The 13,459-nt window shown below is 43.9% G+C and overlaps 1 protein-coding gene across 1 annotated transcript in view; it reads right to left on the bottom strand.

Annotated features, from left to right (window-relative positions):
- Window positions 1–13,459, bottom strand: part of LOC126482390 (probable cytochrome P450 301a1, mitochondrial) — a 230,564-nt gene that overhangs the window by 189,840 nt on the left and 27,265 nt on the right. Inside the window, exon 2 of the mRNA XM_050106497.1 lies at window positions 2,939–3,188. Within this exon, the coding sequence (XP_049962454.1) occupies window positions 2,939–3,179 (241 nt within the window). The 5' untranslated portion in view covers window positions 3,180–3,188. The remainder of the gene's footprint in view (window positions 1–2,938; window positions 3,189–13,459) is intronic.

Genomic DNA, 13,459 nt, shown 5'->3' with positions numbered 1-13,459 from the left:
TACAAACGACCATCAAGACTGCCAGGTAGGAAACGGGGCCGGATCGGAAAACCTCTGGCTTCCAGCCCTACTTTTATTAGGATTAGGATTTCATTGTCCTGTTGTCACCCCTTTGTACTAATAATTATAAAACACCGTACCTGTACTATGCAACGCATGTGTAGGAATCTTAAATCTAGGATAAAAAACTTTTAAGATCACTGTTTGTCTGGTGGCTAAAAAGTTGAATACATGTTTGTGTTGCACCACATCGTTTTGTTGCTAGCAAAAGCTTCACACTAACTATAGACCGCACTTCACAAGACTCGGTGGTAGACTGGTCATTTCTTGTGGTTACAGAGGACAATAGATTATGTGTTTAGTGCCCTCCTTCCCTGTAATCGCTGACGCAATGGTGAAACTGACAACGGATGAAGGTGCTGTCAAAACGTCTCATGAATTAAGTGCAGGTATTACATCATAACGAGGATATTGCTGTGACTCACACCAGAGCTGTTCCACTGTCGCGGTGGAATAGTCGCCTTCCCTTTCGTGTGTTAGAAAGATGTGATTTGTCTTATAGACGTCTGTATAAGTTTCTACTCCGTCTTCGACCTACATTTCAACTGTTATTAGCGAACTCAAATTTAATTAGAAACAAACTCACATACAAGTAAACAGGGGAAGCTTTATAGCTGTGAACTTTTACAGTGAACCAGTGTCATCTTCCTGTTTCGACTTTTTTTAGCACACTTTGATTATTATTAATTGTACCTTAATAAATGGCGGTGTGGAAATGTTATATATTCAGTAACTAACATGGACCACGTTCGTAATTTTAGTCCCTGATTATTATATAAAAATTCAACTCTAACTAGTTCCAGTTCACAACTGCTGTCGTCGCTAGTTGCACGCTGCTGATAGTCAGTCTGGAAATTTCTCCACTACTAGAGTTTAGATGAGACATCGAAAAAGACAATTAACGTGTCTTATCATTGGCGCGTGACTGTTACTCTTACCAGTCGAACAGCTTCATACTCTAACGCAACTTGCTTAATAACTCTGAATTCCCTTCTTTTTATCTGAATTCTGTGTTTAATATTAGTCTCCTCATTTCGTATCCACTGCTTATCTATCGTAGACATTTATTTCAATTTTAATATCACTGATATTCATGTACCTCAGATTTCTATCTGCCTCCGTCGGCAGAGCAACTCACTGATTCACATTGACCACACCAGAAAGCGTGCATGCTGGAATCGCAGAATTTCGCATCTTCAGCAGCAGAATGCCTCAAGAATGTCCCTTCTTCAAGGAGCTTGAGTCCCGATAGCTGAGTCGCTTACGAGAGGTGTTGGCAGTGGCTGCACTTACCGAACTAGCCTCGCTCTATCCCCTCAGTTTCAAGACCTTCGCGTGGAAGTTCGTGATAGTGTCTTTGTGTAATTATCAGACTGACCGTGTTGTCGGGTGTGCCTCCGTCATTAGCACTGACGTTTTTCGGTATGGGCTTCCAGGAAAGCTGTCACTTCCTAACTCCTGATGGAGCCACTGTGATGTTTATGTGGGTCCCGTGTCAGGTCGGTTTGACAGGAAACGGGGTTGCTGACGCTGCTGCCAAGCATACAATACTCATATCTCAGACCACTATTTTTTACATTCCCTCCGATGATCTCTGTGTTGCCGTCTGTCAGCAGGTGGTGTCACTTTGGCATCACAACTGGTCCTCTCTTCATGGGAACAAGCTCTGGGTTATTACGCCTCTCCCGGAGACTTAGAAGACCACCTCTCGGCCCTCTCGCCTTAAGGAGATATTTTTAGCCATCGCCATTTGTTAAGCGGTGCTCCTTCACCACTTTTGTACTCATTGCGCTCAGCCTCCCGAATTAGACATTCATTTCACCTGTATCGGTATATTTTATTATTAGTTTTAGTTATGGTGGGAAATTATTTGAAAAGAGGGTACGACAAATTGTCGAAACCGTTATCAAACTGTTTCTACTATGCAAACACGTGTTGGCCGCAGCTAGAACAGTTAATGGGCAGTCAGAGACCACGGCAACTGGGAAAAAGTCTTACTCGAACGCATTCGCGCGGTCGAAACAGTTCTAACCGTAACTCGAACAGAAGAAGGAAGAAATCTGCATATTTTCTGATAGCCATGGAAGAGGCAGAGGAGGTTTTTTAGCAAACATGCAGACGAAATAGAAAGTAACTCGAACAGACGAACAATAATATACGCTCTCGTTGACTTTGGCGTCGCCAACGCAGTGTATGCTGGTCTCTAGAATCGGTGTGCGCCATATTATATCAGATTGAATTTTGTGTTACGTCGTGTTATGGTATATTACGTTTGATAACTTTAGTTGTTTTTCCTCGTCAATAACAATAACAATACTTCTTCGCAAGAATGAGTTCAAAGAAGCGCAAGTGCTCCTTCAATGAACAATTGCAGAAAGAATTTCCATTTATCAGTGACATTAGTTCTTCGGACTCAAAAGGAAAAGTGGTGTGCAACACATGTGGACAAGTGAGAAAACACAGTTGGCTGTAGAAACCATGAAAACAATGTTAGTAAGTGGAATAAATTATGATGAAACTTGTGTCGAGTTTTTTCATGTGTTGTTGAAAAATACACACTTGATAAAGAAAATTCACAGCACAGATAAATACAGTTACCCTGATCACACTCATTCATGTTAGAAGGTATTAATAAAATTTAAATGTGCTTTTCTTTGTAACAAATTTAAATGATATTTTGTATTTATTACATTTAATTGAAACCTTCTTCTCATATAATGAATAAATAAATAAATATAGCATATTTTGCAAAATTTTTAATGTGTCCCGGATTTGGGCCTAGGAAATATGTTTATGTCCCGAATTTGAGTCTAGAAAATGTGGTCACCTTAGCGTATGACCTTGTTGTCTTTGTGTCTTAAAACAAAACAAAACTTACCAAACTTGGGGAGGAAGTTCAAGAGGCCACCGACGATGGGCAGCTTTTTCGGGCCGGGTATCTCCTCGAAGGGCCTCGCGCTGAGCCATTCTTGAGACGGAGAGCGGGGCGGCACCTCTGTGGGGGCTGCGACGGTGGACAGCCACCTGCCGGCGGCGAAGGCGGCTGGGGGCAGCATTGGCAGGAGGCGGCAGTGACAGCTGGCGGAGCATCCGGCCACGGCGAGGACGGCGCCGGCCATGGTGGGGGCCTGCCAAGTGACGCACTGGCTGCGTGCACAGTACTCTACCTATGCTGAACTAGGAATATATTTAAGAATTATAAGAAGGTCAAAACACGCCCTTTGCAACAATGCCAAGAGAAAGAGACTACAGACGGGGAGAGACAGTCCTTTATACGGTTAATTAGTTACATATTCCGTAGGTCATTTGAACAACTCCTTTATAGAAATGATGTGGAGCGAGTTTACAGAATGTGTATACATCATTAACGTTAAAATTTATGAAGTAGTGTCCAGGAGAAATAATTTAAATTTTTAAATTATATTTAAAACTTGTTTCGCTATCTGACGGACATGCTATATTACTCATCAAATGAACAAAATATTTTTGTGCTGCGTATGGAGCTCCTTTCTGAGGCACTGACAGCTTTAGCAACGGATAATAAAGGTCGGTTTTCGCTGTAGTATTGTACTTAAAGTATTGGAACAGCGTTTCATGTGAAAAGGTTTCCGATGTGGTTATGACAGGAATTAAGAGACTTTGAACGAGGAATGATAGTCGCAGCTAGACTCGTGCGACGTTCCATTTCGGATTAGAGAATTCAACATTCCGAGATCCACAGTGTCAAGAGTGTGCAGAGAATCCCAAATTTTAGGCAATACTTCTCACCATGGGCAATGCAGTGACTGACGGCCGTACTTAATGAGCGAGAGCAGAGGCTTTTGCGTAGATGGTTGTTTTGGGGGAGGGAACTAAACAGCGAGGTCATCAGATTGGGGAAGGATGGGGGAAAGAAATCGGCCACGCCCTTTCAAAGGAACCATCCTGGCATTTGCATGAAGCGATTTAGGGAAATCACGGGAAACCTAAATCAGGATGGCCAGATGCGGGCTTGAACCGTTCCCCTCCCGAATGCCGGGTCCAGTGGGTCAACACTGCGTCAGATAACCACTGAAAACAATGTGGGAAGTACGACTAACGTATCCGTTAGGACAGTGTGGCCAAAGTTGGCGTTAATGGGCTATGGCAGCAGACGACCGACGCGAAAGCCATCAGCACGACATCGCATTCAGCGCCTCTCCCGGGCTGGTGATCATATCGGTTGGACGTTAGAGGACTGGAAAACCATGGCCTGGTCAGATGAGTCCCGATCTGAGTTGGTAAGAGCTTATGGTAGGGTTAGAGTGTGGCGCAGACCCCACGAATCCATGGGCCGAAGTTGTAAACAAGACACTGTGCAAGCTGGTGGTGGCTCCATAATGGCACAGGCTGCGTCTTTATGGCTTGGACTTGGTCCTCTTGTCCAACTGCACCTATCATTAACTGGAAATGGTTATGTTCGGTTTGTTGGAGATCATTTGCAGCCATTCATGGTCCTCATGCTCTCAAACAACGATCTGATTTTTGTGGATGACAACGCCACATGTCACTAGACCACAGTTGTTAGTGACTGGTTTGAAGAACTTTCTAGACAGGCCGAGCGAATGATTTGACCACCCAGATCGCCCAACGGAATCCCATGGAACATTTACGGGACATAGTCGAGAGTACAATCTGCGCAAAAAATCCTGCACTGGCAACACATTCCCAATTATTGATGGCTATAAGGGCACCATGGCTCAATATTTCTGTTGAAAAAAAAAAAATGTTCAAACGTGTGTGAAATCTTATGGGACTTAACTGCTAAGGTCATCAGTCCCTAAGCTTACACACTACTTAACCTAAATTACCCTAAGGACAAACACACACACCCATGCCAGAGGGAGGATTCGAACGTCCACCGGGACCAGCTGCACAGTCCATGACTGCAGCGCCCGAGACCGCTCGGCTAATCCCGCGCGGCTCTCAATATTTCTGCTTTCAACGGCTTGTTGAGTTTATGCAACTACGAGTTGCTGCAATATGCAGGGCAAAACGAGGCCCGACACAAAACTTGAAGCTAGCTCATGCCTTTCTCCCTCTTTGTGTGATCATTACCGTTCTTCTGAGATAGTGTTTGATTATATATGACGGCGCAGTTAAAATGCCTAGCTCGTTGAAAAGTTACCTACTCGATGTACGTAGGTCAAAACCCCATATTTTTCTTACTGTTCGCTTTTTTGCAGTCAATAAGTGATTTCGTAGGACACTATTGGGTGGAAATATGCAAAATATGTCAGATGGTTGGTACGTTTGCTTACAAGATTAGCAATTATGGGAAGGGCAAAACTAGCTCTACTTAACTGTTTTAGAAGTTCACTAATACGTGTCTCTGTGTTTAAGTTTTCATCAATTAACACATATGATCATTAAAATTATGACACCTAAATGTACAGAAAATAAAGAAGTTTTAGGGAATGTGCGTACATTGTATAACAGGAATAACCACGATTAAAAATTTTATTTCATTTGAGGGTCTACAATGCGTGGAACTTTGTACACAGAGCTGTCACCACTGGCTGCACTAACATCTGCACAAAGCTTCATTGGACTTTCTTTGTTGTTTTAATTTCGTGACTGAGAGGAATAAATACTAAAGGGTTCAGACTGAAATGACCATATTTATATGAACAATTCCTTTTGATACTAACAGATGTCGTTGCTCGTTACAGTCTCAGAACAGTGGCATACACCTTGAAATATTCCAGATGGTATTGCAAACTGTAATAATAAGCTAACAAAATAAACTTTTTACTGTGATTTTATGTTTCGCAGTTGAGTGGCTTTTCGGTGTATGTTACTGTTTTAACATAATTTCTCGTTACAACATGATGGCTACAGGGTGTGCCTGACGTCACCGGAACTTTTCAGTTCGTGATACAACAAAGCAAGCTCAGGGGTTTCACTTAAAACTTCAGATATGACAGGCTGTGGTTCATGCATTTAATTTTACTCTAACGTTTCATCTACGATTGCAGGAAACATTTTCATATATAAAGCGGCGAACTGCTGAGAGATGCAGAGCACTCTCTGATTCAGTGTTACGCTGCTTCATGTTCTTAGGGAATATGATCTTTATTGCAATTTGACTTCATAGATCATGATGAAATGGTGGGGAGTAGTTAATGCTTTTGCTTGCGTGCTCTAAGGAAGGAATAACGGTAAGCTTTACGTGCACTCAAAGGAATAGGGCGACGATTTAAACGACTGCAGTAAAAGCACAGAGACGGTGGGCCGAGGGAAGCGCATTTTTTCTGCTGGAAACATTTCCGGATGGCAGAGTTCTGCAGTCTCATTGTGCAGACACGTTGGTCGGCGCCAGTCGGTCGACATCCATGTCCAGGTACACTGACTAGCGCCGAGAAGCTGCAATGGCCAGCGCATTGTAGACCAGCAATAAAGCAGAGGATGGGCCCTTGTTAGGCAGGAAGCCTACAAGACAACTGTGAGCATTCTGCACATTTCTGTGGGACACGTCACTGGCGCCCAGATGTCCAGACACTGTTACAAAACATATTTTTGAAAGCACGAGGCTTTTATAGAGTTTATGGCCATTCTTTGGAAACTTCGAAATGGACGCAACAGGGGAGATAACAAGCTTTCTATGGAGGGGTGTGGTTCCACCCTGGTCATGTTGTTAGCAAAAGACATGGCGTAAGTGCATGGGAAAGAGGGCCACGAAGCTGAATCTTTTATCCATGTCTCCTAATTAACTTTAAAGTCTCTGATTGGTCAAATCGGTGTATGCAGAGCAATGGGCGCTCTTGGAGCTTCTAATGCCATGCTCCAGCTCGTGATTGGCTTGTGCTAAAATGGGGGAAGTCTAAGATGTAAATGGGCTTTTGCTACTGAGCAGAGGAGGAAAGCAGACGGAAACAGATCACTTCGCTAGTAAGGAACTGCAGGTCTCTACCTGAATGGAGATACTTGTGTCCTTTGCTAGTGTGCCACTTAGAGCCTGTGATGTGAGTGATGCTTGGCTGTACTTATTGGTCTTGAATCGGCCGTCCAAACATTTGACATATTCTGTCACGCATAGTCGTGGCACGGAATCAAATTGGTTTGGCAGACCAGGAAACGGGTCCAACCGCACACTGGGACCCACCAGGGCTCCACAGGCTCATAGGGAAGTTCCTGCGTTCCGAATTACCCAAACGCGAGACCGCATACTTGCATTTTTAGGGAGCCGCAATTAATAACAGATTGCGGCCGTCCATGACTTCAGTCACCGAACGCATTGTGGTGTGGCACCCCGACCAGCAGAAGGGTAAAGTATTCGCTGCTATGGCGTAGGGATCCAATATATGTTTCTCAGCACCTTGTTATTTCGATCCATATTTTTCTTTCTTTGGAACAGTAGAATATAGATGGTTGATGGTGGCCTAGTTTTTGTGCCATAAGCCGTACTCACGTGTATGAAGTCAGATAAAGCAATTAGTGTTCCAGTTAGTGTCGTGTGTCGATCCCCAGCTGATCACTTTGTTCGCCATAGACCCCACGTTAGTGAAAGCGTTTGTCAAATAAAAATGTTTGTGTGACGCTTCTTTAGTCTACATCTACATCTACATGGATACTCTGCAAATCACATTTAAGTGCCTGGCAGAGGGTCCATCGAACCACCTTCACAATTCTCTATTATTCCAATCTCTTAAGTCATTTTTGCTGTCTTGTGATGTTAAGGATGAATAAATCTATTGTCATTTAGATCACAACTTGTCCCTGTGTTCTGATTAACATTATCTTGCCATTTTTTTAAGTCGAGATTCTAAAGGAGAGTAGCAAGCTTGCACTGCAACCAGAACTCGAGGGAGCGCCGAATATATAGGCAGTGTAGAGGGCACCACAATCCATCACCGAACGTTGGCTACGAGATTATCTCTGGTAATGCGAACTTTCTTGATTGAAAGTAATCGATCGTTACTCTTACGGTGCAACACTGACATACAAATTTTGTCTAATTTAACACCTTCCCGTCTTCTGTGAACGTACAATTGACAGCAAAAAAAGTGGGTCAGTGCCGAATACAACCAACATAACGTAGCTGTGTAGTAGGTCCTCTAAACACCGCCGGCCGAAGTGGCCGTGCGGTTCTAGGCACTGCAGTCTGGAACTGCGAGACCGCTACGGTCGCAGGTTCGAATCCTGCCTCGGGCATGGATTTGTGTGATGTCCTTAGGTTAGTTAGGTTTAACTAGTTCTAAGTTCTAGGAGACTAATGGCCTCAGAAGTTGAGTCCCATAGTGCTCAGAGCCATTTCAACCATTTTTCTAAACACCAAAGCCCCGTGGGATACAGTCATTTGACTACACACAATGGGTACCGCAAGAGACTACTAGAGACCAAAGTTCTTCATGGCAGTCAGTCTAATCGTCAACTAATATCGTCATATAAAACATATTAGAAAACACGTTCTTAGTGATGAGACACCCAATAACACTCATAAACTAAACTTAATTACAACAAGTGACATTCCAAAAGTTATGGGAAAACGGATTATTTTACATATATAGTACAGTAATCCTTAGTCAAAATTAAATACTTGAGACAATATATGGGGCTAAAAAGCTGTACAGCGATTGGAAAAAAAGTTTTTCGCTCTCGAAAAGGTTTTCCATCAACATGCTGAACGTCGCTCAACGGCGAGTGGTCTGGAAACTGGATATTGGACGAACCAGTAAAAAAACGCGATTAACGGCAACAAGCACTCTACGGAAATCTCAACATTAACAGCAAATCACCAATAATATCATTGTTCTCATAACACATCAACAGCTACGTGTACACAAATTCGAACGTTAATTATGACAAGACCAACGTCGTCGTTCTGGACCTGGATTCAAACCCAGCACCTATAGCCATTGGTAACTAAGCTAAGCTTTGTTTGTGCCTTATTGAGACCCGTTCACTAGGCATAAAGAGACGTGAAGTATAGACGTTTGCACCAGTATCAGTAATCAATGCAGATCCTGAAAATAAATGACGAAAATGTTTGTACTGTGCTGGGAATGCTGTCATAACAGTTACCTTGCTGGGAACTACCCCCAACGACGTTTAATATCGTGTCATTCACAAGGAACAAGGTATGCTCATGTGTAAAATCGAAATGACATCATCTAAAGCTTGTGACAGGGATGCGAACCCAGCACCTAATCGGATTGTTAACGAAGTACGTAAAATCAGAAGTTAAATATCAAATATTTTCACCAATAGCGAGATGTGAGGCTTAAATGACGATAGAATTCTTGTTGCCTTACTGGGATTCGAACCTAGCATCTAGCGCCGTCGTTTTCTAGCCAGGAACAGACGATAAATAGCTATTGATGGTTCACTAGTGGCGAGATGTGCGCATGTTTAGCTAGACAACAGGCGACGAAAAGTTCTGTGCTGAATGGAATTCAAACCCCGCACACGTGGTCATGAAGACACATGAACTATCAAGTTCATTTCCAGTAATAGCCAGGAGTGGCATGTTTGTACTTTCAATGATGTAATGGAAAATACTCTGCTGGCTAGAAGTTGAATCCACAACATATCGTCGTTGGTGATCACATCGAACACAACGTCAAACCGAAATCCGTTTTCGCCAGTAGGATGGAGAGGAATGTTTAAACTTTGAAAGATGTAAGGAAACGTTTGATCTTGTAATTTTGTGATAAAAAGCTCATCATGCAGCTGTGAGTTGAAATGAACACGTTACAGCTGACAACGCACGAAGAGACGTTGAAAATGCCACTATTTTTCACTAGTAGTTCGGAGTGCACATGCTAGGGCTTGAAATGAAATAATGAATATTTTGTGCTGATCAGGATTCGAAGCCAGATAGGTGCCTTTCGAGGAGGCGCAGAAGAGTTTGCGATCTTGGGGAACACAGTGATTTCGAATTCGAATCCCAGTCCAGTACCACAATTTTCATCATCTCAGTTTCAAATAAAGTAAGAGCCCTGTGAAATTACATGACCATTGGTCCATTAAATGAAATACGTTTTCTAGCTTATGACGGCTTGCTGGTGACAGAGTCTCTGTCTTCCGGGGTTTCTCCAACTCTCACAGCTGAAACGAGTGCCGCTCTGCCCCAGTCGGCAGCGAAGAAATGTTATCTTTACTGCGGATATTGAACTACGGAGCTTACTGGCGTTCTGCACTTGGCGTTACTAGGGGTGAAGGAGAGTTACTTGTGTGTGTTAAAAATCTACGCCGGACGTGAGATGTGAACCTACACGTTTTACACACCAATACTAGATTAATCCACCAGACCACAGAACCCCCTGCCAAGCATATAATTATGAATTGCAGAGTATTCATTTAGATGTAGATGCAGATGTCAAGCGACGGGTAACAGGAAGGAGGGCGGGATCTGGGAATGGACAGAAGTGCAAAATATAAGTGTGAAATGCTTGCAAAGTATTGCTTACTTAGATGTGTGTCACAGTTCGTTTTGTCTTAGGACCGAGAGATAAGCAAGGACTGTTTTCAGAACGAAGAATGGGTTATAGGGAAGGGGAGATCAAAGAATACGGTTTCATAGGTGTTGAGAGGAATGATAGAGAGTAAAGACAGCAGCAATTAAAAGAGAAAATGTAGCGTCAATGGAAACCGCTAGATTTGTTTATAAAGTTTTGGGGGAATGGAATAGAAGGGCACTTGTGACGATAGTGTCATAGAGTGTGAGAGAGAATAGAGGAGATATTAACAACGAGTAAACATAATATGAAATCGTTTGCGTATTGTGTGGAGGATGGAGGGTGTATTCATGGATGGAGGGGAAGAGAGAGATGTATTTGAAATATCAAAAACTAGTGTGACAGAGTCCATCTACGCTGATTAGCTTGCAAGTATCTAGACAGGGTATAAATGAAATCCAAATAGAATATTTAACAAACTGTATATTCAAAAGAAACCCACTTGAATTAAAAAGGCAACTCAAAGGAAAACTAACCCATATTTTATTTTTTATGTTGCCACGCGATCTTCCACTAGCTCCCAATGAGGAAAAATGGCGAAAAATAAGACATAACAAAACCTTTTAAGGACTCTAATATATTATCCAGAATCCTTCATTATTTTGTACTTCCAACATGCGTTTTGGAATAGAATGTATAAGCCGTCGGACGTAACAGCTGGAAGAAGCAACTTCCTCCCAGGCTTCCAGGACGCAGTCTCAAAGAGCGTCCGCATTAGTTGGTTGGTTTCGTGGCCAGTTCTCTGTTAATGTTCTGGCGACCTCAGCCCACATGTTTTCCATGGGGTTCATATCAGCCCGTGGCGGCCGGTCCATGGCGTTGACTCCAATCGTGGAGAGCCGCTGCTGAGCAAATACAGACTTGTGAATGGGAGAATGGTCCCCTTGCAATGTGACGTCCCCTTTTGCGTACAGCATTCGCACTGACGGAAGCCTCATATTTTCCAATATGTGGGCATACTGCACGCTGCCCAGAGTTCCTTCTATCCTGTGAAGAATTCCCGGTCCTCTCGCAGAAATCCAACCCCAGCAGGTAACAGATATCCGGCCACTTCTTCTCGTCGTGATTATATATTCGCGGCGATGGCGATTCCCTTGCGGCCTGTAAACGATTCGTGGACCGTCGTTACTGGTGGAAAACACCTCATCACTGAAAATGACGTTGTCCCACGACGCCCTCAGATGGAGCTCCGCAAATGCTAGCCGGTATGAAACGTTGTCTTCGCTGAGCTGTTGTTTCACGGCGGATCGTCGTGCATGTAGTCCAGCGTCCCTGAACCTTCGGCTAATCGTGTCACTGGAGCCGGGGAAGTTGGTCTCTCGCCGCAACTGCTTCGCGTTCAGAAAGGGATTTTCTCTGCTCCTAGACACTAGGTCCCTGTCTTCCTGCTGTGAGCTCACTCTCTTCCTGCCTGAGCCAGGAGCCCTGTTGGTGGCGCCTCTTTCAAGGCAGATCCTCCACCATCTCGCTGCAGTGGTATGTGGTACGCCATACCGTCTGCCAGCTTCTCCGATGGAACATCCTCCCTCGTCAATGAGAGCGACGACTTTATCTCGAATAGACCTCTCCAAGTGAGCCATTACGACAGACTGCCTCATGTGTATTTCTGCTTGCCGCTCTTACACTGATGCCAGGAGAGGAGGTAAACATATTTACGTCAAACGGAGCGGCAGAGGCAGAGGCGTGGGGCGCAGCCGTGCTGGCTCGTCCCGGGCTGTTGGCCCACCAACGCCAACTCCAGCTCGCTCACTTCCGTCTCGCCTCGACTAGCCTGGCTGGCCCGTAGCTCGCGAGCCACGGCTAATACAGACCCGGGCCGCATGGCACGATCACCCCTTGAAGGATCAAAAGTTACACCTAACCTGCCGAAGTCTGTAGTAGAAACTAACGCAGCTACACCTGTTATGCTATAACATGTGCAGGCACACCTACAGTTGACGATTCATTCAAATATTTGACGAACAATAGGTTCAAAAATACATTCATTTTAAACATATCTACCACAAAATATTTCACCTAGCTAGCAATAGCATGACGCAGGAAACTATTCTTGCTTGTAAGCGCTCTGCATTAGATGTAGCCTTAAGAAAACGTGTATTCAACCACGACAACTAAGCGGAATGTAAAAGTAGCCCGCCGAGGTGGCCGAGCGGTTCTAGGCGCTTCAGTCTGGAACTGCGCGACCGCTACGGTCGCATGTTTGAATCCTGCCTCAGGCATGGATGTGCGTGATGTCCTTAGGTTTTCTAGGGGACTGATGACCTCAGATGTTAAGTCCCATAGTACTCAGAGCCATTTGAACCAATACGTGCTGCACGACGGAAATTACTTTCTGCTGAGGCACTTCATTTACATCTCAATGATACACGACTAGAAGAGAACATTGCTCTTTACAGCAGCCAATCCACTTGTAAATTAACTCCATGATATCGCAGATATTAGGCTACACGTTACTAGGGATGAGAAAGGCCTTACGGTTTGCAACTAAAGATGCTACTCCTAGCTACTACAGAATAAGAATTTGATTATTAACGTGTCTTCATATCCATGCGTGCGGCGTTCGACTCTCAGTCAGCATAGACGTTTTCGTCGCCTTATTTCTAGTTAAACGTGCGCACATCTCGCAAATGATGGACCAACATTGGAAATTTTTCGTCTGTTCATGGTTAGACAACGACCGCGGTAGGCTCCGGATTCGAATCCCGGTCAGGCAATATAACTTCAGTCGACATTTAAGGTTCCAACCTGGTGACAAACTGTAGTATCTACATTCTGATTTTACGTACTTATTCAACCATGCGATTAGGTGCTGGGTTCGCATCCTTGTCACCAGCATTACATGATGGCATTTCAATTTTAAACATGTGCATCCTTTGTTCCTTGACAATGCAACAATATACAACGACTTTCGAGGTTAATAA

The sequence above is a fragment of the Schistocerca serialis genome, chromosome 5 (assembly GCF_023864345.2).
Source record: "Schistocerca serialis cubense isolate TAMUIC-IGC-003099 chromosome 5, iqSchSeri2.2, whole genome shotgun sequence".
NCBI lineage: Eukaryota > Metazoa > Arthropoda > Insecta > Orthoptera > Acrididae > Schistocerca > Schistocerca serialis.
This window is presented reverse-complemented; position numbering and strand designations above follow the sequence as displayed.